This window comes from Aotus nancymaae, unplaced genomic scaffold, assembly GCF_030222135.1.
Source record: "Aotus nancymaae isolate 86718 unplaced genomic scaffold, 86718_ANA_hifiasm-v0.15.2.pri h1tg000010l, whole genome shotgun sequence".
Taxonomy (NCBI): domain Eukaryota; kingdom Metazoa; phylum Chordata; class Mammalia; order Primates; family Aotidae; genus Aotus; species Aotus nancymaae.
Window position 1 is genome coordinate 60,990,214 of NW_026988421.1, and position 25,239 is coordinate 61,015,452.

General features: G+C 48.3%; 1 protein-coding gene across 5 annotated transcripts in view; it reads left to right on the plus strand.

Moving 5' to 3' along the window:
• The first annotated feature begins 2,644 nt into the window (after positions 1 to 2,644).
• HKDC1 (hexokinase domain containing 1) overlaps positions 2,645 to 25,239 on the plus strand; it is a 70,604-nt gene continuing 48,009 nt past the window's right edge. For all 5 annotated transcript variants that reach the window (XR_010341801.1, XR_010341802.1, XM_064374218.1 and 2 more), the window contains exons 1-6: positions 2,645 to 2,865; positions 8,886 to 9,048; positions 14,582 to 14,730; positions 14,831 to 14,950; positions 22,481 to 22,576; positions 24,639 to 24,738. Coding sequence is in view for 3 of the 5 variants with exons in the window: in XM_064374218.1 (XP_064230288.1) it covers positions 2,803 to 2,865; positions 8,886 to 9,048; positions 14,582 to 14,730; positions 14,831 to 14,950; positions 22,481 to 22,576; positions 24,639 to 24,738 (691 nt within the window). In the remaining 2 variants the exon portion in view is untranslated. The remainder of the gene's footprint in view (positions 2,866 to 8,885; positions 9,049 to 14,581; positions 14,731 to 14,830; positions 14,951 to 22,480; positions 22,577 to 24,638; positions 24,739 to 25,239) is intronic.

Here is a 25,239-nt window from a genome sequence, read left to right on the forward strand (position 1 = left end):
TCTGGAGTAATTTTAACCGAGCTGCCTCTGCATTGTGGGCTTAAGTGAGACCTGATGGATGGTCCACATGACGATGGGTAGGGAGCACTGACTGGAGAGTCAGTGGCTTCTGAAGAGGTGGCTATTGAAGGTTCCCTCGCCAGGCAATCATTCAGCAATTGTTTTGATTGATGATATTGTGCAGTAGAAAAGCAAACAAAGCTGAAGCTGTCAAGTTGACCGGAAAAAATAAGTTCCCCTCCCTCCCCAGAGGCCCTTTGTAATGAGAAGCAGGTGCCATGTAGAAGGGAGAAACATCAGGGTGTCCAGCAGACCTATGTGAACATCTGGCCAGTTGCTAATTTTAGGGAGCATTTGATTAGTGTTTGGGACGTTATAGTCAGGAATGTCTTCATTTGCCTTTTCCCTCTACTGGGAACACCCTGTTGACATGATTGACATGATATCTCTGTATTTAGTTTTCCAAGTATGTAGTTGAAATTCTTAACAACCGCCAGACGCAGTGGCTCACACCTGTAATCCCAGCACTTTGGGAGGCCAATGCAGGTGGATCACTTGAGGTCAGGAGTTCCAGACCAGCCTGGCCAACATGGTGAAACCCCGTCTCTACTAAAAATACAAAAAGTAGCCAGGTGTGGCGGTGTGTGCCTGTAATCCCAGCTACTTGGGAGGCTGAGGCAGCAGAATTGCTTGAACCCAGGAGGTGAAGGTTGCAGTGAGCAGAGATCAAGCCACTGTACTCTAGCCTGGGCAACAGAGTAAAGCTGTCTCAAAAAAGAAAAAGATATTATTAATAACCCAACAGAATGCTGCTGCTACTAATAGTTACCAATTGGATATCTACTGAGTATCTATTGCGTGAAGAAAGCAGGGATGGAGAGCCAATGTCATGTATTAAGAGCTGGGCCCTGGGATCAAACTCCCAGGATCGATCCCTCACTGTCCTGTTTACGGCTTTGGCATCACCTAACCTTCCTGGGCCTCAGTTTTCTCATTTATAAAATGAGAGTGGGCCAGGTGTGGTGGCTCACGCCTGTAATTCCAACACTTTGGGAGGGTAAGGTGGATAAATCACTTGAGTCCAGGAGTTCAAGACCAGCCTGGGCAACATGACAAAACTCTATCTCTACAAAAATACAAAAATTAGCCAGGCATGGTGGCGCACACCTGTAGTCCCAGCTACCCTGGGGACTGAGGTGGGAGGATCACCTGAGCCCAGAAGGTTGAGGCTACAGTGAGTCATCATTCCACCACTGCATTCCAGCCTGGGGGACAGAATGAGGCCCTGTTTAAAAAGTAATAATAATAATAATAATAATAAAAAACAAAATGGGATTGGTAAGTGCGCCATCCATGTTAGCTGCTATTGTTAACACTGCTGTTGTTGGTTTCACTTAGTCACTAGTCCACTGACTGTGGAAAGAGTGCAAGGCTGATTGTACCCCGTATTGGCTGCTTTCTGGGTCCTTCTCACACCAAGTATAATGAGTGAGAAGTGAGTGAATAAAACATCTCAGTGGCCTGAGACATTTCCTTTTTTTTTTTGAGATGGAGTTTTGCTCTTGTCGCCTAGGCTGGAGTGCAATGGTGGGACCTTGGCTCACTGCAACCTTTGCCTCTTAGGTTCAAGCGATTCTCCTGCCTCAGCCTCCTGAGTAGCTGGGATTACAGGTACCCACCACCACACCTAGCTAAGTATTTTATATTTTTAGTAGAAACTGGGTTTCATCATGTTGGCCAGGCGGGTCTCGAATTCCTGACCTCAGGTAATCAGGTGATCCACCAGCCTCAGCCTCCCACAGTGCTGAGATTACAGGCCTGAGCCACCACGCCCCGCCGGCCTGAGACATTTCTTATCTGTGACTTCCTTCTCTGCAGCAGTGATTCCCAGTGAGTACTGGTGACTTCAGTTCACCCTTTCTCAGGCATATTTTTTCCTGGGTCACTACCTGTGAAATAAAGGTTTTCTGGCTTAACATTGTGAATAGGTAAACATTTATTGATCATTTTCTGTTAACCATGGGCTACTAGTTAAGATATCTGATCTGTCACAAATGGAATATTATTGACATCCCCTTGACCAGGACGATGTTTATTTTAGTTAGGATGGTGCTTCTGAGGAGCAGGGGTCACAGAGTTATGCCACTGGCATAAAAAGACTAAAGAGAAAAGCCTGGGACTGGAAATTTGCAGACTAGCTCTACTGGTTGAAAACTGGCTTTGTTAATTAGCCAGGTGTGGTGGCATATAACTGTAATCCCAGCTACTCAGGAGGCTGAGGTAGGAGAATCACTTGAACCTGGGAGGTAGAGGTTCAGGATTGTGCAACTGCACTCCAGCCTGGGCAACAGAATGAGACTCAGTCTCCAAAAAAAAAAAAAAAAAAAAGAAAGAAAGAAAGTTGGCTTTGTTTAGTGCCCAACTTCCAGAAGATTTTCCTCAGCTGAGTGGGTCTGGCAGAGCCCTGGCTTGAGAGGGTTGCTTAGCAATGAGATTTCGTGGCACCTGATTTTCAAGTAATCAAGCAACCCATCAATTCCCTGCTTCCCCCTCCACTAACCCTCAGCTACCACCCAGAGCCTTCTATTAGACAATTGAGCATGTGCCAGAGGGAGGGACCAAAGGGTGGGGGGGCAAAGTTTAATCATTGAACCAAGCAGGCTGGAGGTATTTACTCCGCAGCACCTCGTTCCCCAGGAGGTCTGCCAGCCTGAACTGGAAGCGAGCAGCACTCCAGAGTTGTGGGAGTGAACCCTCCACAGGAATCTCTGCCCATCTCAGGAGAAACCAAACTTGAGGAAAATGTTTGCAGTCCACTTGATGGCATTTTACTTCAGCAAGCTGAAGGAGGATCAGATCAAGAAGGTAAGGAGGACCCATGAAGCTAAGAGATGTCCGGCTCCTTCTTCACAGATAGAACTGATTCACTTAAAAAAAAAAATCAGAAGGGAGTTAAGAGTGCTTATTAGAAAAGATACTGGGAGCATATGACCAGTAAAAGACTCACTGAGGAAGACGAAGTAATTCTCCCACACTCCTGGGCATTCCATTACTGTCCTGAAACTTACATTTCACTCGGAACTTCCTGGCAGGTATTGGATGTGGAAGGGGGTGAGGAGAGTCTTTGGAAAGCTTGAAGAGGATGGTGTTTGCTGTAAGGGATGTTTGCTCAGAAAGGCCACAATGACGAGGAGAATCATTTTCAAAGAAGTTTTAAAAACTATTGGAGCAGATCTGTTTATTTTTGTATTTGAAAGCATACAGATGTGGGCAGCAAGAGAGTGTGAGTTGTAATAGACAGTAACTGAAATATCTATTATTGGCACCTGCTGTTTGCCAAGGGTACACTATTTATGGTGCGCATTATTTTGTCACTTTGCTCAGGGAACTTATCTACAAAATTAATTCCAAGGTGGGCTGGTTAAAGGTTGCCAAGGGTCAACAGGGCAGGGGTGGGGGGAACCAGTGTTCTTTCCAGGCAGCTGAAATGAGCCCCATCTGCTACTCTGGCCACACCAGTTGGCTGTCAGGGCCCTGGGCAAAAAGCACCTCTCAATGTGCGGATGAAAGAAGTCCTCCTAGCAGGAGGACTTAGCCAAGGACAGCAAGTATTTAGGATGGAACAAGGATTAAGCCCAAATTGACTGACTCCTCCTTTAATGCTCTTTCTGTCGTGCCATGATGCTTTCCTGCTTTTCAAAATGAGAAAGAAAGCTGGGCACGGTGGCTCACACCTGTAATCCCAGCACTCTGGGAGGCTGAGATGGGCAGATTACTTGAGGCCAGGAGTTTGAGACCAGCCTGGGCAACACTGGAGGAACCCCGTCTCTACAAAAAATGTAAAAATTAGCTGGACATGGTGGTGCGTGCCTATAGTCCCAACTATTCAGGAGGCTGAAATGGGAGGATGACTTGAGCCTGGGAGATTGCACCACTGCCCTCCAGCTTGGGTGACAGAGTGAGACCCTGTCTAAAAAAAAAAAGAAAGAAGGGAAAATAAAAAATAGGTCAGGCATTGTGGCTCATGCCTGTAATCCCAGCACTTTGGGAGACCGAGGTGGATGGATCACCTGAGGTCAGGAGTTCAAGACCAGCCTGGCCAACATGGTGAAACCCTGTCTCTACTAAAAATACAAAAATTAGCCAGGTGTGGTAGAGTGTGCCTGTAAGCCCAGCTACTAGGGAGGCTGAGACGGGAGAATTGCTTGAACCTGGAAGACGGAGGTTGCAGTGAGCTGAGATTGTGCCATTGCACTCCAGCCTGGGCAACAGAGTGAGACTTCATTTCAAAAAAAAAAAAGAAAGAGAGAGAGAGAGGAAGTGTGGCTTAACTCTCACTAAATTCTATTCATTAGAGAGTTGAGTTAGAGGTGGTAGCAAATTTAAAAATATTGTAAAGCAATCACTTGTTGATTAGATTCACAGAGCACTCTACTGGCTACTTAAGGAGGCGCTGCCTAGGAATCCACTTTTGTTACCTGCTTACTCTTTACTACTAAGCAGGTAACATGCAACTTGCATGGTATCTCTCCCACCCGCAAGGGAGAATCTTTGGAACCCTGAAAGCTTTGCTTCTGCAAATCTATATCATTTCCTTGGGCCCCTTTGTGTTGGTTAACCTTTTGTACCCTAGGATCAGGCGGGACATGTTTGTCCACCAGCCCAGGTGCAGGCTCAGCAGCACCCTGTGATGGGAAACACAGCCTTTGCTGATGGGCTCCAGGTCCTTCTGACAAAGGCTGATCATCAAAGGAAGGATGATCAACCTTTGTCAATTCCTGGAGTTGACCTCCCTCTCCCTGTGGGAGGTGAGGAAGTTGGAAGCACTTTTACAGCCACCTTAAGCAAGTGCCCCAGGAAGTCTCTGGGGTAGTGCGGGAGGCTGGTTTATGGCTACTGGGCTGAGTCATGGTTCTGAGAACACTCCTCCCAGCACATGGTGGAAACACACCTGGTCAAAAGGTACAGCTCTTCTCTCTGTGGTCAGGCAGTGAGTCCCCTTCTTCATATCTGTGCTTCCTGCCTCTAGAATTGTCCAGATCCTGGGCCAGACTTGCCTGCAAGGGTTACTGCTGAGACCCTGGAACGATTTCTAAAAATCTCCCCATACCAGCACTGAAACAAAAACAAAACAACATGAAAAAAAGAAAAGAGAAACCACTCTGACAGCTGCTTTTCCGATTAAATATATTGACATTATTTGCCCTATTGATAGCACCAGGCCAGGCCTGGTCACTGACCTGCAGATTGTCCAGCCATAGAACTGGGAGGTTTTCAAAGCGTATTTTTTACAGCTCTGTATGTCAACATTACAAAAAAGTGGAAATGCTGCTTGTAATTCCACCTTTGATTTACTTTTAATCTCAAATACTTTTATATTTGCTGGGTGGAAGCCTTCCTAGTTTTTCTTCGTGCTGTATGTTTTTAGTTATGTTTATAAGGTACACACAGTTCTGAACTGCTTCCCTCACTGTTACAGTGTAACCACTTATGTAGATTCTTCATTGTCATCATAATTATCATTGCAATGTCTTCCTAATATCCAATCAAGTGGATATGCCAGAATGTATTTAACTTTTTCCCTCTTGTTGAACATTTGGATACTTTAAAAACATTTTTAGTAATTAAGATATTAGGCTGGACGAGGTAGCTCATGCCTGTAATCCCAGTATTTTGGGAGGCTGAGGCAGGATGATCACTTGCGTCCTGGAGTTTAAGACCAGCCTGGACAACATAGAGAGAACCTGTCTCTACAAAAAATACAAAAATTAGCTGTGTCCCAGCTACCTGGGAGGCTGAGGTGGCAGGATCACTTGAGCCTGGGAGGTTGAGGCTGCACTAAGCTGTGATTGCACCACTGTACTCCAGCCTGGCCAGCAGAGCAAGACCCTGTCTCAAAATAAAATAAAATAAAATAAAATAAAAGTATTGTTATGATAAACCTTGGTAGATTTTTTTTTTTTTTTGAGACAGAGTCTTGCTCTTGTTGCCCAGGCTGGAGTACAACGGCACGATCTCGGCTCACTGCAACCTCTGCCTCCTGGGTTCAAGCAATTCTCCTGCCTCAGTCTCCCCAGTAGCTGGGATTACAGGCGCCTGCCACCACACCTGGCTAATTTTTGCATCTTTAGTAGAGGTGGGGTTTCAGCACGTTGGCCAGGCTGGTCTCGAACTCCTGACCTCAGGTGATCCACCTGCCTCAGCCTCCCAAAGTACTAGAATTACAGGCATGAGCCACCACTCCCGGCCTTGGTAGAGATTTATGATTCTCCATAGTCAGGATTATTTCCTAAGAATAGGTTCCGGAAATGAAAGCCCTGGGTCAAAGAGCAGAATCTTTTTATGACTCTTGATTCATATTGTGAGACCTTTGGACTAGATGACCTCTAAGGCCCCTCCAGTTCCCACTTGCTGTAATTCAACAGCTCTGAGTCTTGAATGTCTGAATTTGCTCTAACTGAAACGCACTGCTGCTTGGCTTTCTTGCTCAGAAGATGTCTCCCATGCTGGTTTGTGTGTCTCTCCGAGAGCGGGCCTGGTTTCCGCAGCTCGAGTATTCTCCTTTAGTGCCTGGGACGCTTGTCCCTGGTTACACATACCCCACATGACTTGCTTGTTGTCCCAACATATGTCTCACTTTTCCCTTCTAACAACTGTACCTGGTGCTGTGGGAGATACAGAAAATCAAGAAGAAACGGTTGCCGAGTTGACATTCTTTCTGTCACGACCTTAACTTACTGAAAGAGCAGCAGCAAACCAAAGTGCCCAATGACCGCATTAAACCCCAGCTCGCAAATGACCCCAACTGGGCCTCAAAAAACAGGACTTAACGCGGAAGGGATGGGATTTTGTGGATTTTTTTACACTGTCAGGCTAAGCAAAAACAATTAGTAGGTTCAGGGGCACTGTCTGAGGCCCCTTTGGGTAGGAAAGAATCAAGTTTGTTTCCCATGTAGAGCATCCCACCCCTCCCCAGCCCCAATTACTTGGGTCACGTCCTTTGCATCCAGTTTTCTCAGTTTGTGTGTGGCTGTGCCAACCAATTAGTCATAAATAGCCCTGGGGAGCCGGAAGCCCTTAATGAAGCCTGACCTGGTTCTATCCTGTTTTCTCAAATATGCTAGAAGCTCGATTGTCCTTTTCTGCTAATGGCTCTCTGATGATTTTCTGCTCTTTTTCTGACCCCCTAGTCCCTGGAGCCGCAGGACCATTTCAGTGGCTTGGGTCTCTTCACTGTCACGGGACTGAGCTGGGCGCTGGCCTCTGGGGCCTGGCTGATGGCCCCTGTCCTAGCGTGAAGGTGATGAGAGCCCTGTGCATTTGGTATAATTTGTCTGTTGAGCTTATGCATCCCCCACAGAGCTGTGAGCCAAAGCCAGGCCGTGGAGGTGAGGGGTCTAGAGACTGCTACAGTCCCACGCAGCCAAAGCTCTGCCTCTTGTGAGAGGCTCTGAGCCCTCTCCCCTCACCTCTCACTTGGGGACAAGAACTTTGGCTTTACCTGGCTGCCTCAAAGGGATGCTGTGGCGATGAGAAGAGGTGACATACATGGACTCCCTTTGTAGACCGTAGCACATGTTCTTCACCCTGAATAAAATACCATTTCACCGGGAATGTGCCAGGGATAGAGCCTTGTTGTGACCTGGAGGGTGGAGAGTGCTCAGTGTAGAAAACAGGGCTGGTAAGGACGGGGGCTTGTGCCCCTGTCTCTCCCCTGCCACCATCAATCATCCATCCTATTGAGCCCAGGGCTCCAGACTGCCACCACCAATTGATAAGCGTTAATTAGTGTGAGGGAGGAAGCTTTGCTGCCATCCCTAATGTGACATATTACCGTCAATCGGACTGAGTATAGCCATAGTGATTTGTATAACTTCCCTCCTTTGGGATAGCGGTCCTCAGCCCCAGTTTTCTGGTTACGTGAGTGACATCCACTCATTTTCAATAGCAATTTCAGCTTTATTCAATAGCAATTTCACTTTTACAATTCAGCTTTATCTTAACTAGAACAACTCAGTTAAACCAAAATAGACATTTATGGCCAGGCACAGTGGCTCACTCCTGTAATCCCAGCACTTTGGGAAGCCAAGGCGTGTGGATTATCTGAGGTCAGGGGTTCAAGACCAGCCTGGCCAACATGGTAAAACCCTGTCTCTACTAAAAATACAAAAAAAAAAAAAAAAAAAAAATTAGCCAGGCATGGTGGCACTTGCCTGTAATCCCAGCTACTCAGAAGGCTGAGGCAGGAGAATCAGTTGAACCCAGGAGGTGGAGGTTGCAGTGAGCTGAGATTGTGCCACAGCACTCCAGTCATAGAGTGAGACTGTCTAAAAAAAAAAAAAAAAAAAAGAATTTAAAGGACTAGATTTTAGAGATTGCTTTTGGAAACTGAATTTAGTTCTGAGCTTCCTACCAGCCAATAAACAGAGAGAAACGGGTTTGGCTATATCCGTTGTCATCATTGGATGAAAGAAAGCTTCCAAGTTGAGAAATCTATGACTCAAGCTCTAGCTGGCCTTTTTCCGTGGAGAGGACTGGGGCTGTGGTGAAGGCCCTGACCTGGGAATTGGAAACTCTGGATCCTTCTTAGCTTCTGCTTCTCCCTTGTCTCATCAGAATAATGAGGGGATCATTTCCTCCTCATAGTCTGCCCTTTGAAGGAACAACTCCACACCTTCTCAGCCCTCCATTCCATTCTCCTTCCCCAACTCCCTCCCTTGTCCTCTGCTAGATGAGGGGTCAGATAGGGAGCCTTTGGGAATCCACATCTCAGCGCTATCCCTAGAGTCAGGAACGCAGCTTGCTGAGGGATGGAGGGGGGTTTCGGCCTCCCCTGGAGGGCAAGGGCCCCAGCAGCCCACCCTGGTGGCCGGTATCTGTTCCAGGTGGACAGGTTCCTGTATCACATGCGGCTCTCCGATGACACCCTTTTGGACATCATGAGGCGGTTCCAGGCCGAGATGGAGAAGGGCCTGGCGAAGGACACGAACCCCACGGCCGCAGTGAAGATGCTGCCCACCTTCGTCAGGGCCATTCCCGATGGCTCAGGTGAGTGCGGCCAGGCGCCGCCAGGCTCCCTGGCTTCTCTTGGCTGATGCGTGTTTAAAGTACCTAAGGTTTGCCCCTGGACCTTGGCTTCTGTCTCTAGCCCTCTCTGTGCCATCCCTCCCTCATGCCCCTCTGTGCTCCAGTCCTGCTGAACCCCTCTTGGAGCCCCGGGCACCTTGGCTTCTCTGCCCGTCGTGGCCTCGTCTGCTCCCTCTCCTCCCGGAGCATCTCCGTGTTCTTCCCTGGTGAGTATTAACGTGGCTTTTCCACCTCAGTGTAGAGGTCCCTGCCTCCATCTAGGAAGTATCCCCATGCTGGGCTGGGTGCTTGTCAGGGCATTTGTCACTCTGCTGTGTCCCCACTTAGTCTCCACCAAATTAACCCTTCCATGGGTCCAAGGTCTCACTCACCACAGTGTTCCCAGCACTGGATGTAGCGCTGGGTGCACGCCAGGCCCTGACACAGTTGTCGAATGAGTAATAAATGGCACTCACTCCTAGGTATCTAGGTTCTAGGATACAGAGAGTGAGTAATGGAAGCAAGCATGATGTAGTGGAAATCATATTCAATGATAATTCGACAAACCTGGGTCTGAGGCCCAGCTCCGTCACTCTCAGTGACCCAAGGCCAGTGTTTAGCTTCAGTTTCCCCATCTGTAGAATGAGAGCTGGCCCATGCATCTGTTTCCTACGGCTGCTGTGATGTAGCACCACAAACACAGTGGCTGAGAACAATATGAATCTATTCTCCGACAGTTCTCGTGGACGGAAGTTTGAAACGGGTCTCACTGGGCTAAAATTCAGGTGTTGGCAGGGCTGCGTTCCTTCTGGAAGCTCGAAGGGAGAATCTGTTTCCCTGACTTTTCCAATTTCGAGAGGCCACCTGCACTCTTGAGGCATGCCCCTTTCTGTTCTCAAAGCCGGCAGTATAGCCTCTTCAGGTCCCTCTCTGACCTGACCTTGTGCCTCTCTTCATTTAAAGATCCTGTGATCACATTAGTCATGCATAGGTAATCCAGGATAATCTCCCAACCTCAAGGTCAGCTGATGAACAATTTTTATCTCATCTGCAAATTTAATTCCCCCTTGCCTTGCACCCTCACATATTCACAGGATCTGGGGATTAGGATGTGGGTGTCTTATTTTGCCTACAACAGCCTAGAACTCTCTAGAGAGGATCTATTAGGTCCCATCCAACTCTTCCATTCTTAGTCTCTGGATGAAGCCATAAGAGAGAAAAGGCCTGCTATAGGCCAGCATAGTGGCTCACGCCTGTAATCCCAGCACTTTGGGAGGCCGAGGAGGGCAGATCACTTGAGGTCAGAAGTTTGAGACTAGCCTTGCCAACATGGTGAAATCCCACCTCTACTAAAAATACAAAAATTAGCCAGGCGTGGTGGCGTGTACCTGCAATACAAGCTACTACAGAGGCTGAGGCAGGAGAATCGCTTGAACCCGGGAGGTGGAGGTTGCAGTGAGCTGAGATTGCACCACTGAACTCCAGCCTGGGCAACAGAGCAAGACTTCCTCTCAAAAAAAAAAAAAAAAAAAAAAGAGAGAGAGAGAAAAGAAAAAACAAGAAAGAAAAAAGAGGGAAAAAGGCTGTAATTTACTGAGCAACCACTGTGGTTATGGGGTGCTAGGGACTCACTGAGCCACATATTTCCTGTGACAAACCCTGTGGTGTGGCTGTTATCACCAAGTCAGACAGAACCACCAAAGACCAAGGGTTTCTTCCGGGTCAGGGTCCTGGTGCTCAAACCGAGCTCGTGAAGGAGGCCTGGGGCTCTTGAAGGAGCAGGGACTGAGGTTTGGGAGCTCGCAGGGGGCTTTGATGGGATTAGCCGGGTTCAGCCCTCTCTGGAGCAATGCCTGAGCCGAGGTGGGCTCTGCTGGCTGTGAGGACCTGGGATACTGCACCGAAAGGCCCTGTGCCCTCACTTGTGGGTAGGTGCTTGCGGTGGACAGTGACCCGCCCTAGAGAGACGTGACCTTTGGAGACAGACAACCCTACTTTGAAACCTTGGCCCTGTCCTTGACACAGCCTGATGAGAGTGCTGGGACGGGTCATTGACAGGGCATCCAGTGCCCTTAGGAGGAAGCTCCTGTGTCATCTGGGCGGGCCAGCATGGGGAGCACCAGGGCTAAGTCCACCTGGCTTCCTGGACTGCAGCCCCTCCTCCAGATACAGACAAGGTGTGTCCCCAGAAGCAAGGGAAGGTGGCCTTTGATGTTCTGGAGGCTCCTAAGTTAGGTTCAGAAGTGAAACTAACTAAGTCATAGAAACTCCTCCTTAGCTGGGAAGAACCCAGCTCCCCATCCCCGGCTCCGCAGAGCCTCTCACCACACTAAGCATCTCGCCAGTGATTCTGTTGTGGTGACGTCCCTGGGCCCAGAGTCCCTAATAAGCCAGATGCTCTTGGTAAATCCTGGCACCACACATGATTGTCAGCATTCAATGAGATTACGTCAATGGCGTGCTTTAAAATCTCTAAAATCTTGTCCTGAGTCCTCCATAGCGCTTGTGAGCTGGTGGTATAATTTCACGATTACCAACAAAAAACAAACAAAACTCTCCTAATTGCTTATGGCGTCCGTTTCAGACATGTATGTCGTTTCCAGAGAAGTCCTGAGTTTGCCTACTCCCATCAGAACCTACCTGTTTGAACCTTAGTTACCTCCCAGCCTTTTGAAGTAAAGGGGGGTGGGCTGCGGTAGTCTGTTCTGACTTAGGATCAAGCGCCTTGAAAGTGCTGTGTTAACACTGGAGCCTTCTCTGCCAGTCTTGGAAGGGACACGGGAAGCATGAGGGTGATGGTAATTCTTTGGCCTGATCCCTGCTGGCTCTGTTCCAGGCCTTAGCCTCCAGTCAGCCTCCAAGGCCAATTAGGCTTGGGGGTGAGCCCGGGAGCCCTGAGGTCGTCAGTCCGGGAGCCCTGAAGTCGTCAGCCCTGGGCCAGGGATAAGCCCTGGGGTCTCATAACAGGACAGGGTCCTGTTCTTTCCTGAACAGAGGATTCACCTGGAGTGTGTCCTAATACACACTTACCCAGCCTCTCCCTGGGGACTCTGAATCTCCAGGAATCTCCCCATTCAGCCACTGTGCACCTTTGGGAGACTCTGCACTGGGGAACGGGAGGGAGTGAGGCACAAGCCCCAGCAGTGACTTAGGAGAAGGGAACCCTTGGTGTCCAAGGCAGGTCATGGAGGATACTCTGCAGCAGGCGGATAGGCCAAAGGAGTCTACCCTGCTTAGGACACTGTTTTCATTTTCCTTTCTTTTTAGAAACAAGGTCTCCCTCTGTTGCCCAACCTGGAGTGCAGTGGAGCCATCATAGGTCACTGCAGCCTTGACCTCCTAGGCTCAAGCGATCCTCCTGCTTCAGCCCCCCAAGTAGCTGGAACTACAGGTGCATGCCACTGCACCCAGCTGATTTTTTGTCTCTTGTTTTGTAGAGACAGGGTTTTACTATTTTCACCAGGTTGGTCTTAAACTCTTGGCCTCAAGGGATTCTCCTTCCTGGGCCACCCAAAGTGCTGGGATTACAATGCCCAGCTGGGGCTGTTTTCTTGATGTCTGTAAAGACTCTGCAGCCCTACAGGCCACTGTATCCTGGGCAGATCCTCCCTCCCCAGGGTCCACTGGGTCCTGTTTTCTAGGATCAGAGACACAGAAGGGATCACACCACATGGCTTCCATGAAATGGTACCTCAAGCCACTGGTGGAGTGAGCTGTTTGATAGCAATCATGGTGCGGGTGCTGGGAGGGGAGATTTTCCACACCAACTCTGGCCAGGTCTCAACAGATTCCCCTCCCGTCCAATGGCAGTGCAGCAGCCCCTTCTTTTGTTAAACCCTCAGTCTATTCTGGTTGGTGTCAGAGGCATTTGTCCCCAAAATCTCGATTAGATCTTGGCACTCCCTTGCTTAAAATCTTTCTGTGGCTCCCTCTCACCTTCCAGGTAAAGCCCAAGCTCCTTGGGGTGGGATACCTTTTCCAAATCCTTCCAAATTTAACCTGAGACCATCTTCCAACCTCATTTCTGTGACAGCTGCCTTCCTTCAGCAAAAGCACACTCACTCCCATCTGATGCTGTCTCATTCCTTTGCCCGGGGTTCCTCTCCCTACGACCCCCACTCCCCTCAGCCTGACTCCTGCTCACCCTTCAACACTCGGTTCTGTGTCTCCTCCCTGGAGAGCCAGTTGCCTTCGATTCCCAGCTTTGATCTGGATATCTCTCCCTGTGCCTCTCACAATCTGAGCGCTGGTCCTACGATATGGAAATGGCTGATTTATGCGCCTGTATTTTGGATCAGTTTCCCAGGGGGCACACTGTCCTTCATCTGTGCATCCCTAGCACCTGACACGTTACTTGGCACAGAGTAGATGCTCAGTAAATGTGTAGACATGGATTGTGTGATCTGCCCACTTCCTACACAGCAAGACAGCATCTGGGAGAACCCTTTTTCTTGGTGCATAATAAGTGCTAATGAAAGTTGCATGGGATTAACTCCCTGAATTCCCTCACCAAATAATAAACAGCTCCATCAGCTGCTTTGTGGCTGATCTGGGAAGGTAAGAAACTCCAAATACCTCCACAAAAACAAAGATTGAGCTAGCTGCACTTTGACTACTCTAACTATGATCCATAGACCAGCAACAGCAGCAGCATCACCGTGTTGGCCAGGCTGTTCTTGAACTCCTGACTTCAGGTGATCCTCCCGCCTTGGCCTCCCAAAGTGCTGGGATTACAGGCATGAGCCACTGTCCCTGGCCTAATTTTTATATTTTTAGTAGAGACAGGGTTTTGCCATGTTGGCTAGGATGGTCTTGAACACCTGATCCCAGGTGATCTGCCCACTTCAGCCTCCCAAAATGCTGGGATTACAGGTGTGAGACACCATGCCCGGCCCCCGCCTTTTAATTAATAGCATCTGTCTTGAGCTGAGTTGGGTTGTTCCAATTTCTCCTTTTGGAGTGGCTCTGGCCTAAAAAATTCAGCATCCTTGGCACCTCAAGGGCCATTGTTTGGCACCTGTCTCCTCTATCCTCCAGGAGCACTTTCCCTCTGCCCATCGAATCATCAGCTGCAAGAAGCTGGCTGCGCCTCACTGCACACCCTGTCTTCCCCCTCATGCCTTTATCCGAGTTTCCCCAGGCTGGGAGTACCAGCTCTGTCTTGTAGGCAATGGCATCCCAGGATGGGGTCCACCCTCAAGGCCACCTCTCATACCACCTGCAAGGAGTGTGCTCACATTGGCCTTCTCCAGATGAAATGCACATTCCCACAGCAGGAGCCAGTGGGTTGGGTTCAGGCTGCAGAGTCGGGCCGACTTAGTTCACATCTCAGCTCTGCACCTTACCTCGAGGGCCCTGAGAAATAGCCATAGTCCTCAGCCTTGGCAAATGGGCATAATGATACCTAGTGGTTGTAAGATTTGATGACATTGATTTATGTCCAGCCTCTAACGCAGAGCTTGCCATATCTGTACTAGACCCTCAATACATGGAAACTGAATTTGTTTCTTAATAGAAAAGGGGGAGTTCCTTTCCCTGGATCTTGGAGGGTCCAAGTTTCGAGTGCTGAAGGTTCAAGTCGCTGAAGAGGGGAAGCGTCACGTGCAGATGGAGAGTCAGTTCTACCCAACGCCCAGTGAAGTCATCCGCGGGAATGGCACAGAGGTACTGGCCAGGTGGCTCCTGTGAAGGCAGGGAAGGCGGTGGCATCTGTGTGTGGAAAACCACACCTTAGCCCGTGTCCTTTGCTTTCTCTTCTCTGCAGCTGTTTGAATATGTAGCTGACTGTCTGGCAGATTTCATGAAGACCAAAGGTTTAAAGCATAAGAAATTGCCCCTTGGCTTCACTTTTTCTTTCCCCTGCCGACAGACGAAATTGGAAGAGGTAAGGCCAGAGCCCGCGGAGGGAAGCGGCTGAGCAGGAATCGGGGCTTGGGGAATGCGTGCCTGGGCGGGAGTCAGGCTGCGCACAGGAGAGAAGGCAGGAGTTTCTTTTTTGTTTCTTTTCGTTAACGATGAGGTGGCAGTGTGAGGCAGAGAACTGGTTAACGCAGTGGCCTGGATTTTACAATTAACGTGGGCACGGCTCCAGGGAGCAGAATGCTTTTCAGCAGTTCTCTAACCTTGGTGTGCGGAATTCCCTGGAGAACTTGTTTTAAGCACAGATTGCTGGGCCCGCCAGAATCAGTGGTTCTGCAAGGAGGCCCTAAATTTTCCCAGGAGATGTGATGCTCAGGCTTGCACTTAAAACCACTGACATAGCCAACTGGAAGAAGCTCAGGAAGGCTGGGGAGTCTCTCCCTGTAGTGAGCCCCTGGGAGGACGATTAAAGTGGGGCCGCCGGAGTGAGAATGTCCTCGAGCAGACACAGAGCGTGGGAGTCATAGTCTCTGCTGTGCCACCAGCCAGGCCGGGGTTCCTGGTAACTCGTCTCTGTGTGTCTCAGTTTCTTTTTTTCTTTTTTCTTTTTTTTTTTGAGGCAGAGTCTTGCTCTGTAGCCAGGCTGGAGTGCAGTGGTCTGATCTCCGTTCACTGTAACCTCCGCCTCCCAGGTTCAAGTAATTCTCCTGCCTCAATCTCCTGAGTAGCTGGGACTACAGGTGCATACCACCATACCCAGCTAATTTTTTTTTCTTTTTGTATTTTAGTAGAGACAGGGTTTCACCATGTTGGCCAGGATGATCTCGATCTCCTGACCTTGTGATCCGCCCACCTGGGCCTCCCAGAGTGCTGGGATTACAGGCGTGAGCCACTGTGCCCAGCTGCCGGGTCTCAGTTTTCAATCTGTAAGCTGGAGGAAGCTAACACGATCTTGTGTGAATAAAGACAGGAAATAAGGGGGCGTTCTGGGGCCGGGTTGGGGGATTTACTGTCAAGAGTCTAGTCTCCCTGGGCCACTCCTGTCTGGGATTGGGGCCCCTGATCAATCTCCTACTGCCCCTTCTAGTCATGATGCCCAGTTGACAGTCACATAGTCCTCCTTGGGATGTGCTTGATATTGTTGGTTTGAGTCACTTATTGGTGTGGAATAGTGAAAGGAATGAGCTTTCATGTTCCACACACACGGCTTTGAATCATGGTTCAGGACAACTTGTGTCCCCTTGGACCTGTTCCTTAATTTCATGAGACTCTTGTTTTCTCTTTGAAAATGTTTTATTTTTATTTTTTTCTTTGTAGAGGTGAGGTCTCACTATATTACCCAGGCTGGTCTCGAACTCCTGGGGTTAAGTGTTCTGCCTCCGCCTCCCAAAGGGTTGGTATTACAGGTGTGAGCCACTGTGCCCAGCCTTGCTTTCTCATTTGTAAAGCAAGGATGATAATATCTACTTGAGGCCGGGTGTGGTGGCTGACGCCTGTAATCCCAGCATTTTGGGAGGCTGAGGTGGGTGAATCACCTGAGGTCCAGAGTTCGAGACCAGCCTGACCAACATGGAGAAACCCCGTCTCTACTAAAAATACAAAATTAGCTGGGCATGGTGGCACATGCCTGTAATCCCAGCTACTTGGGAGGCTGAGGCAGGAGAATCTCTTGAACCCTGGAGGCGGAGCTTGCAGTGAGCTGAGATTGTGCCATTGCACTCCAACCTGGGCAACAAGAGCGAAACTCCGTCTCAAAAAAGAAGTAATAATAATAATAATAATATCTGCTTGTTGGGCTGAGGTGAAGCTTAGGCAAAGCATTTGTAAAGCACCCAATACTGTGCTTGGTCCGTACACAGTAGCTGCTAGGCTGTGATTGATGACCGTCCCTGGGTTACTTGTTTCTTTGTGCTTTTGTACCTTATCCCTAAATTTGACAGAGGTTTTTGGAGGGCAAGCAGTGCCCGCCGAGGCACAATCTTCCCACCAAGGTCTCTCACAGTGTGTATTTAATAGGTGCTTGATAGCTATCTCACAGATGAAAGGTGTCAATCATTTATTTGATTCCATTGTGGGAGTTTGCCATCATCTATACAGGGGACAGGCTGAGTTTTATTTTTTCATTTTTTTAATAAGAAAGGATTGAGAAAAATAATATAAAGAAGGTTCCAGGGCCTGGTATGGTGGCTCATGCCTATAATCCCAGCACTCTGGGAGGCTGAGGTGGGAGAATTGCTTGAGCCCAAGATGTCCAGCCACAAAGCGAGACTCCATCTCTACACTTGGAAGTTAGACTTCATCTCTAAAACAAGCACCTGGGTGCAGTGGCTTATGCCTGCAATCCCAGCACTTTGGGAGGCTAAGGTGGGCAGATCACCTCACATCAGGAGTTCAAGACCAGCCTGGCCAACATGCTGAAACCCTGTTTCTATTAAAAATGCAAAAAACAGCCGGGCGTGGTGGTGCACACCTGTAAACCCAGCTATTTGGGAGGCTGAGGCAGGAGAATCTCTTGAACTCAGGAGGTGGAGATTGTGGTGAGCTGAGATCATGCCACTACACTCCAGCCTGGGCGACAGCATGAGATTCTGTCTGAAAAACAAACAAACAAGGCCGGGTGTGGTGGCTCATGCCTGTAATCCCAGCACTTTGGGAGGCCAAAGTGGGCAGATCACCTGAGGTCGGGAGTTTGAGACCAGCCTGACCAACATGGAGAAACCTCGTGTCTACTAAAAATAACAAAAATTAACCATGCGTGGTGATGCATGCCTGTAATCCCAGCTACTCGGGAGGCTGAGGCAGGAGAATCACTTGAATCCGAGAGGCGGAGGTTGTGATGAGCCGAGATTGCTCCATTGCATTCCAGCCTGGGTAACAAGAGTGAAACTCTGTCTCAAAACAAACAAACAAACAAAAAAACAAAAAAGCAAACAAAAGAAAAAGTTTACAGGGAATGTTTGAGTGAGGCCAAGTGGAGCTGGCTGGCAGAGAGAGGTCCCGGGAGAGAGTAGATGTGTGTCAGGGGGTTGGGATCAGGCCCCTGGCTGGATCCTGTAGTGCAGGTAGTGGTGTGAGACTGTGCCAGCTGCTCTTATTCGAGAGCTCTGCAGCAGCAGAGACTCCAGGAAGAAGGAAGAAAATTCTCAAGCTCTGTGAGAATTCATTCAACTTGCAGAATTAAACACACATGCTTTCCTGATAGCTTGGCGGTGGAGGGTGTGAATGTATGGTTGATCCATCCAGGATTTTGTCAGTTATCTATGTGGAATACCCACCAGTGTTTTTCTCAATAATAACAATGATAGAAGAACATACCTCAGGTTTTGACACTGTGCCTCGAACTGTGACAAATGCTTTATGTGCATTATCTTGTTAAATCCCCCCCAAAATTCTATGACATTGATAGGATTATCTTCACTCTATACTTGAGAAAAACTGCAGCTCTGTGAAGTTAAGAGACTTGCACAACATCACACAACCAAGAATAGCCTAGCCCAAGCTCATAAGCTCCCAACCGCAGTGACTTTCCAGAAAGACACCACTTTAGAACTTTGTTTAAAATGTCAGGAGGTGCCTGAAAGTATTTTGATCCTTTTTTTTTTTTTTTTTTTGATACAGAGTCTTGCTCTGTCGCCCAGGCTGGAATGCAGTGGCACAATCTTGGCTCACTGCAACCTCTGTCTCCCAGGTTCAAACAATTCTCCTGCCTCAGCCTCCCGAGTAGCTGGGATTACAGGCGTGTCCTGGATAATTTTTGTATTTTTAGTAGAGACAGGGTTTCACCATGTTGGGCAGGCTGGTCTCAAACTCCTGACTTCAGGTGATCTGCCCTCCTCAGCCTCCCAAAGTGCTGAGATTGCAGGCGTCAGCCACTCTACCCAGCCCATTTTGACCCATTTAGTGTCATAGTACAATAAAGATTTTTCAGGTAAAATTTAAACTAAGGAAGGGCATTTAATTTTATCAAGGAAGAGAAAAATGCTTTTTTTTTCCTCATCACAATCTAGTTAAATATATTTTATAAAAATTTCCTCCCTGCCTGTAATCCTAGCACTTTGGGAGGTTGAGGTGGGTGGATCACGAGGTCAAGAGATCGAGACCATCCTGGCCAACACGGTGAAACCTCGTCTCTACTAAAAATACAGAAAAATTAGCCAGGCATGGTGGCACGTGCCTGTGGTCCCAGCTACTCCGGAGGCTGAGGTGGAAGAATCACTTGAACCCAGGAGGCGGAGGTTGCAGTGAGCCGAGATTGCGCCACTGCACTCTAGCCTGGTCACAGAGCAAAACTCCATCTCAAAAAAAAAAAAAAAAAAAAAAAAATTTCCTCCCAAACTTCCTTTCAATAAAATCTAAAGTAGGAAAGTTCCAACCATGGCCAGGTGTGGTGACTCACGCCTGTAATCCCAGCACATTGGGAGGCAGAGGCGGGGGTGGATCAGCTGAGGTCAGGAGTTCGAGACCAACTTGACCAACATGGAGAAACTCCGTCTCTACTAAAAATACAAAAATTAGTCGGGCGTAGTGGTGCATGCCTGTAATGCCAGCTACTCGGGGGGCTGAGGCAGGAGAATCACCTGAACCTGGGAGGCAGAGGTTGTGGTGAGCTGAGATTGTGTCATTGCACTTCAGCCTGGGCAACAAGAGTGAAACTCCATCTCAAAAAAGAAAAGTTCCAACCACAAGAAAACTCATTCCTGATAATACCTGAATGTGGGCCCATGCTGCAAAGCTATTTAACCAGGGCTCTACTTCAGGAGTGGGTTCTGTGACACTAGAATAAGGGTTCCTGGGGAAGATGGGCTCTGTTCAGTTCCAAGACTGCAGAGGCATGGAAAGGGGAAGCCTGTGTGAGGAGGTGTGATTATGGAGCTTCTTTGAGAAACTGAAAATGATTAAAGAAGGTAGGAGTGTGAGAATTATTATTATTATTATGTTTAACCCATAGCCAACATCATAAGAGCATGAGAATTAAAAGGAAGAATTCACTTGCTTTTTTGTTCTTGTTTTCTTTTTTCTTTTTTTTTTTTTTTAAGACAGTGTTTCACCATGTTGGTCAGGCTGGTCTTGAACTCCCGACCTCAGGTGATTTGCCCGCCTCAGCCTCCAAAGTGCTTGGATTACAGGCGTGAGCCACCACGCCTGGCCTGTTCTTGTTTTTTAGGGAACAGAAAGTCTGAACCAAAGAGAGATTTCTTTGTGTGTGTGTGTGTTTTCTGATAATAAAGTAAATGGTAATACTTTTTCAAGGTTAAAAAAAAAAAGGAATGGAAAAGTTTAAAGAAGAAAATAGAAATCACCTCTCATCTCAACATTCAAATATTCCCACCACTAGAATTGTGGGGTTTCCTTTCACTCATATCTATATTAAATACAAGTGTTATCCTGTATCTATAGTTTGACATATTTATAGTTTATTCTAGTCACCAAATAGTTGAGAAAAAAGAAATTGTACAGTTGTATGTAATTGCCTTTTTAATTTAACATTCTATCAAGAACATTTATCTCTCACTTCCGCATCCACCTTCCCTGCAACACGTATCCCTGGCACCTTTTTTTGAAGAAAGCCACAGTGTACATCTCTCCCTGCTCTGTCCTGGGAGAAAAGGGATGTTGCCGTAGCCTGTGAGGACAGAAGTTAGGGAGAGCTGCCACACGGTGGCGCTGTGGTGCAGGGGAAAAGCCTGAGGGCGGGTCCAGAGTCAGAGACCTGCATTCTGCTTGGGCTCTGTTCTTCACTCTCGGTGAGACTCAGAGCAATTTCCTCCCTCTGGCAATCTCAAGTTTTTTTTAATCCATAAATTGAGGAGAATAAAGGAGATGTGGTCAGGAAGTTTGTGAGCTTGGGTCAGCTGCTCTTGACTGAGACGACTTGGGCGATTCTCTCAACTTCCAAGTTCTCTTCCACTCTGAAAAATTCTTTATCCTTTTTTTTTTGAGACGGAGTTTTGCTCTTGTTGCCCAGGCTGGAGTGCAATGGTGTGATCTCAGCTCACTGCAACCTCTGCCTCCCGGGTTCAGACGATTCTTCTGCCTCAGTCTCCTGAGTAGCTGGGATTACAGGCATGTGCCACCACTCCCAACTAATTTTGTATTTTTAGTAGAGACGGGGTTTCTCCATGTTGATCAGGCTGGTTTTGAACCCCCAATCTCAGGTGATCCACCCGCCTCGACCTCCCAAAGTGCTGGAATTACAGGCATGAGCCACTGCACCCGGCCCCAGTCTGAAAAATTCTGTGATTATTTACGATTTCAGACACAAAACTCAGGAAACACTACTTGTAAACAATGATAGATAATGCAATTGAGAACCGTTTTTCTTTCTCTCTCTTAAAAGATAGGGTCTCGCTATGTTGCCCAGGCTGTCCTGGAACTCCTGGTTTCAAGCGATCGACCTGCCTCAGCCTCCCAAGTAGCTGGGACTACAGGTGCAGGCCACTGTGCCTGGTTGAGAATCATTTTTCTAAGTTGAAATTAAGGTCCTGAGACAGTCATGCAAGGTTACACCATGTTAGTTCTGCTCTGTGGACCTGGCAAACCACACATCCTGCATGTATAATACACAGGTATTTTCTTTCTTTCTTTCTTTCTATTTTTGAGATGGAGTCTCACTCTGTCACCCAGGCTGGAGTGCAGTGGCACGATCTTGGCTTACTGCAACCTCTGCCTCCCAGTTCAAGGGATTTTCCTGCCTCAGCCTCCTGAGTAGCCAGGATTACAGATGCACGCCACCATGCCTGGCAATTTTTGTATTTTTAGTAGAGATAGGGTTTCACCATGTTGGTCAGGCTAGTCTTGAAATCCTGACCTTGTGATCTGCCTGCCTTGGCCTCCCAAAGTGCTGGACTGTTGGAATTACAGGCATGAGCCACAGTGCCCGGCCCACCAGGTATTTTCTTTTTCTTTTCTTTTTTTTCTTTTTGAGACAAAGTCTCGCACTGTCACCTGGGCTAGAGTGCAATGGTGTGATCTCACAACCTCCACCTCCCAGGTTTACGTGATTCTCCTGCCTCAGCCTCCCAAGTAGCTGGAATTATAGGCCCCCACCATCATGCCCAGCTAATTTTTTGTATTTTTAGTAGAGATGGGGTTTCACTATGTTGGCCAGGCTGGTCTCGAACTCCTGGCTTGTGATCCACCTGCCTCAGACTCCCAAAGTGCTGGGATTACAGGCGTGAGCCACTGCGCCCGGCCCACTAGGTATTTTCATTAGCTCATTTCTTTGAGAGAGGCAGGGAGATAACATTTCCATTTTGCAGAGGAGTAGACTGAGGCTGAGAGGTTAAATGACTTGTCTAGTGTCTCATGAATCCAAGAGCTCTGACTTTTCAGTAATTGCTCCTTCTGCTACCATATATTTCAAACAACTCAGGTGAGAGTAATACAGTCATTTACATTATTAGAAAAGGCTGTGGAAGCAATGTTTTAAAAAGCTGGGTGATTCAGCTTAGGGAAAGGAAGGCCGTGAGGGATGCATGTAGGCGTGAATTTCTGCAGCTCAGCTGCACATCTCACCACCTCCTTCATTCAGACTGGACCTGAAATCTTCTCACAGGGTGTCCTGATTTCATGGACAAAGAAGTTTAAGGCGAGAGGAGTTCAGGACACAGATGTGGTGAGCCGTCTGACCAAAGCCATGAGAAGAGACAAGGTGAGGAATTCACCTCCGTGTGGGAGGCTCTCCCAGCCCCAGCTCCTTTCTCTTGGGTTCATGGGGGTGGGGGTGGGGTGAGGGGCCCCCATATGGTGCCTGCGTGGAGGGAGATTCAGAAAAGGAATTGGTCTCAGGGAAAGTCCCACTGTAGTACAGATGTGGCCAACTTGGATGAACCCCCAGAGCCTTGGTAGGCGGGGTTTGTAGCAATCCCAGTTGAAAGGTGGCCAGCTCATCCCTGGGCCTCCCCAGCAGCCACAGCCCTCTCCAGAAGTCTGGGTTAGATCTGGTGCTGTGTGTAGGCCTCACACACCCTCCTCTCTGAGGTTGAAAAGATCATTTTCTTTCCGGGCTGGTTCTCTATTTCACTTTCCACTCTCTGTCCATTAAATATCCCTATTAGCCGGGCATGGTGGCTCACGCCTGTAATCCCAGCACTTTGAGAGGCCAAGGCAAGAGGATCACCTAAGGTCAGGAGTTCAAGACCTGCCTGAACAACATGGTGAAACCCCTCTCTACTAAAAACTACAAAAATTAGCTGGGCATAGTGACAGGTGCCTGTAATCTCAGCTATTTGGGAGGCTGAGGCAGGAGAATTGCTTGAACCTGGGAGGCAGAGGTTGCAGTGCCATTGCACTCCAGTCTGGGTGACAGAGTGAAACTCCATCTCAAAAAAAAAAAAAATCCCTATTTGTTGAATGTATTTTACAATAATTTAAATTAGCAAAAGCAAGGGCCACTCCTTGCTGAGCTGAAAAGTACACAAATAAACCCAAATTGCTTGTTACCCTGGCAGCGAGAGACATTTTACTGCATGCCCTTCCAGTCTTTTTTTTTCTTTAAAGCTGGGATCTTATTTTTTTTACAGTCTGTGTTTTCCCTTGTTGTTTTCATTTTACTTTATTATTATTTTTTTTTAGAGATGAGGTCCTGCTGTGTTTCCCAGGCTGGCAGTGCCTGGCACTCCATCCTTGAATTGCTGGGCTCAAATGATCCTCCCACCTCATCCTCCTGCATAGTTGGGACTATAGGCATAAGCCACATGCCCCGCTCTCATTTCACTTTAAAATGTTCTTCTAAAACTTGAGGGATGTTAGTGCAGTAGCTCAAGCTGACATGGTGGAACAGGAAATCCAGACAGGAAGTCACCGTGCCACACACGGCGAGGACTTGGCTGAGACTGTACCTGCTGGCTGAGATGTCCCCATGGGCGAGGACTTTGGTGTTTTCCCTTGGAAATGCCACTTCTCCCAGGATAAACGTGCTCTCCTTGGTGTCTTCCCAGGGTCCCACAAAGTCTGAAAGTTGTAGGACCTCAACTTCCAAGAGGCTGAGGCAGGAGGATCACTTGAGCCCAGGAGTTCGAGGCTGTGCTGTGCTATGTTTGTCCCTGTGAACAGCCACACACTCTAGCCTGGGCAACATAGTGATACCCTATCTGTAAATAAAAAAAAAATTTTTTTAATTAAGACAGGCTGAGTACAGTGGCTCATGCCTGTAATCCCAGCACTTTGGAAGGCCAAGGCGGGTTGATCACCTAAGGTCAGGAGTTCAAGACCAGCCTGACCAACATGGTGAAACCCATCCCTACTAAAATTACAAAAATTAGCCAGGTGTGGTGGTGGGTGCCTGTAATCCCAGGTGCTTAGGAGGCTGAGTCTGAAGATCACTTGAACCCGGGAGACAGAGGTTGCAGTGAGCCAAGATTGAGCCATTGTACTCCAATCTGGGCAATAGAGTGAGACTCCATTTAAAAAACAAACAAAACACCCCAAAAAAAACAAAAAGCAAGGGCTGGAGTCCTGGTGGTCTGTCCCTCATATTTCCATTGCATAGAGGCCTTCACTTGCAAAGCAGGAGGGCGGGGTTCCCTCTTCAGCTCCCCATGACTCTTTCTCTCCCCTAGACCCGAACTTTGATAAGCCCTTGCTCCTTCAGGTGGCCCTGAAGGCAGGATCTAGGGATGTCTCAGCAACCACCTTCACTGCTGCCTGTGTGGGATGGATGGAGGGAACACCTCCTTCCCACCTGCTGATGGCCTCTGCCTTGTGTTTGGCAGGACATGGATGTGGACATCCTGGCCCTGGTCAATGACACCGTGGGGACCATGATGACCTGTGCGTATGACGACCCCCACTGCGAAGTTGGTGTCATCATCGGTAACTCAATTGGACTGGGTTTTTTGAGAGTGAGGGAGAAGGGGCTGTTCGGGGATTTCATTTTAGCAAACTCAGTGAATTTGGCAGGGAGGGCACTGACACTATTTAGGAGAAACAATATAGGGACATGAAAAATTCATTCATTCATTCATTCATTTATGCATATTCATTCATCTATTTAACAAGTGTTTACTGAGCATCCGTCCATTGGGTGCTGGGCCCTGGGCTTGGTGCCAGGTTCGAAGTGGTCAGTTCCTGTGCTCCTGAAGCTTCCAGTGGGGAGGTGGGTGAGAGGCCAGGAGGTCTAAACTGCTAAGGTAATTTCAGGTGGTGGCTAGCATGATAAAAAACACAAAGAGGGCGATGTGACTGTGAGTGGGACGAGGTGGTCAGGGAAGCCTCTCTGAGGGGTGGCATTTGAGCTGGGACCTCAGTAATGCAAACCAGGGAGTAAGGTGAGGGTGCGGGGGAGGGAGTCCCTTGCAAAAGAAAGGACACCTA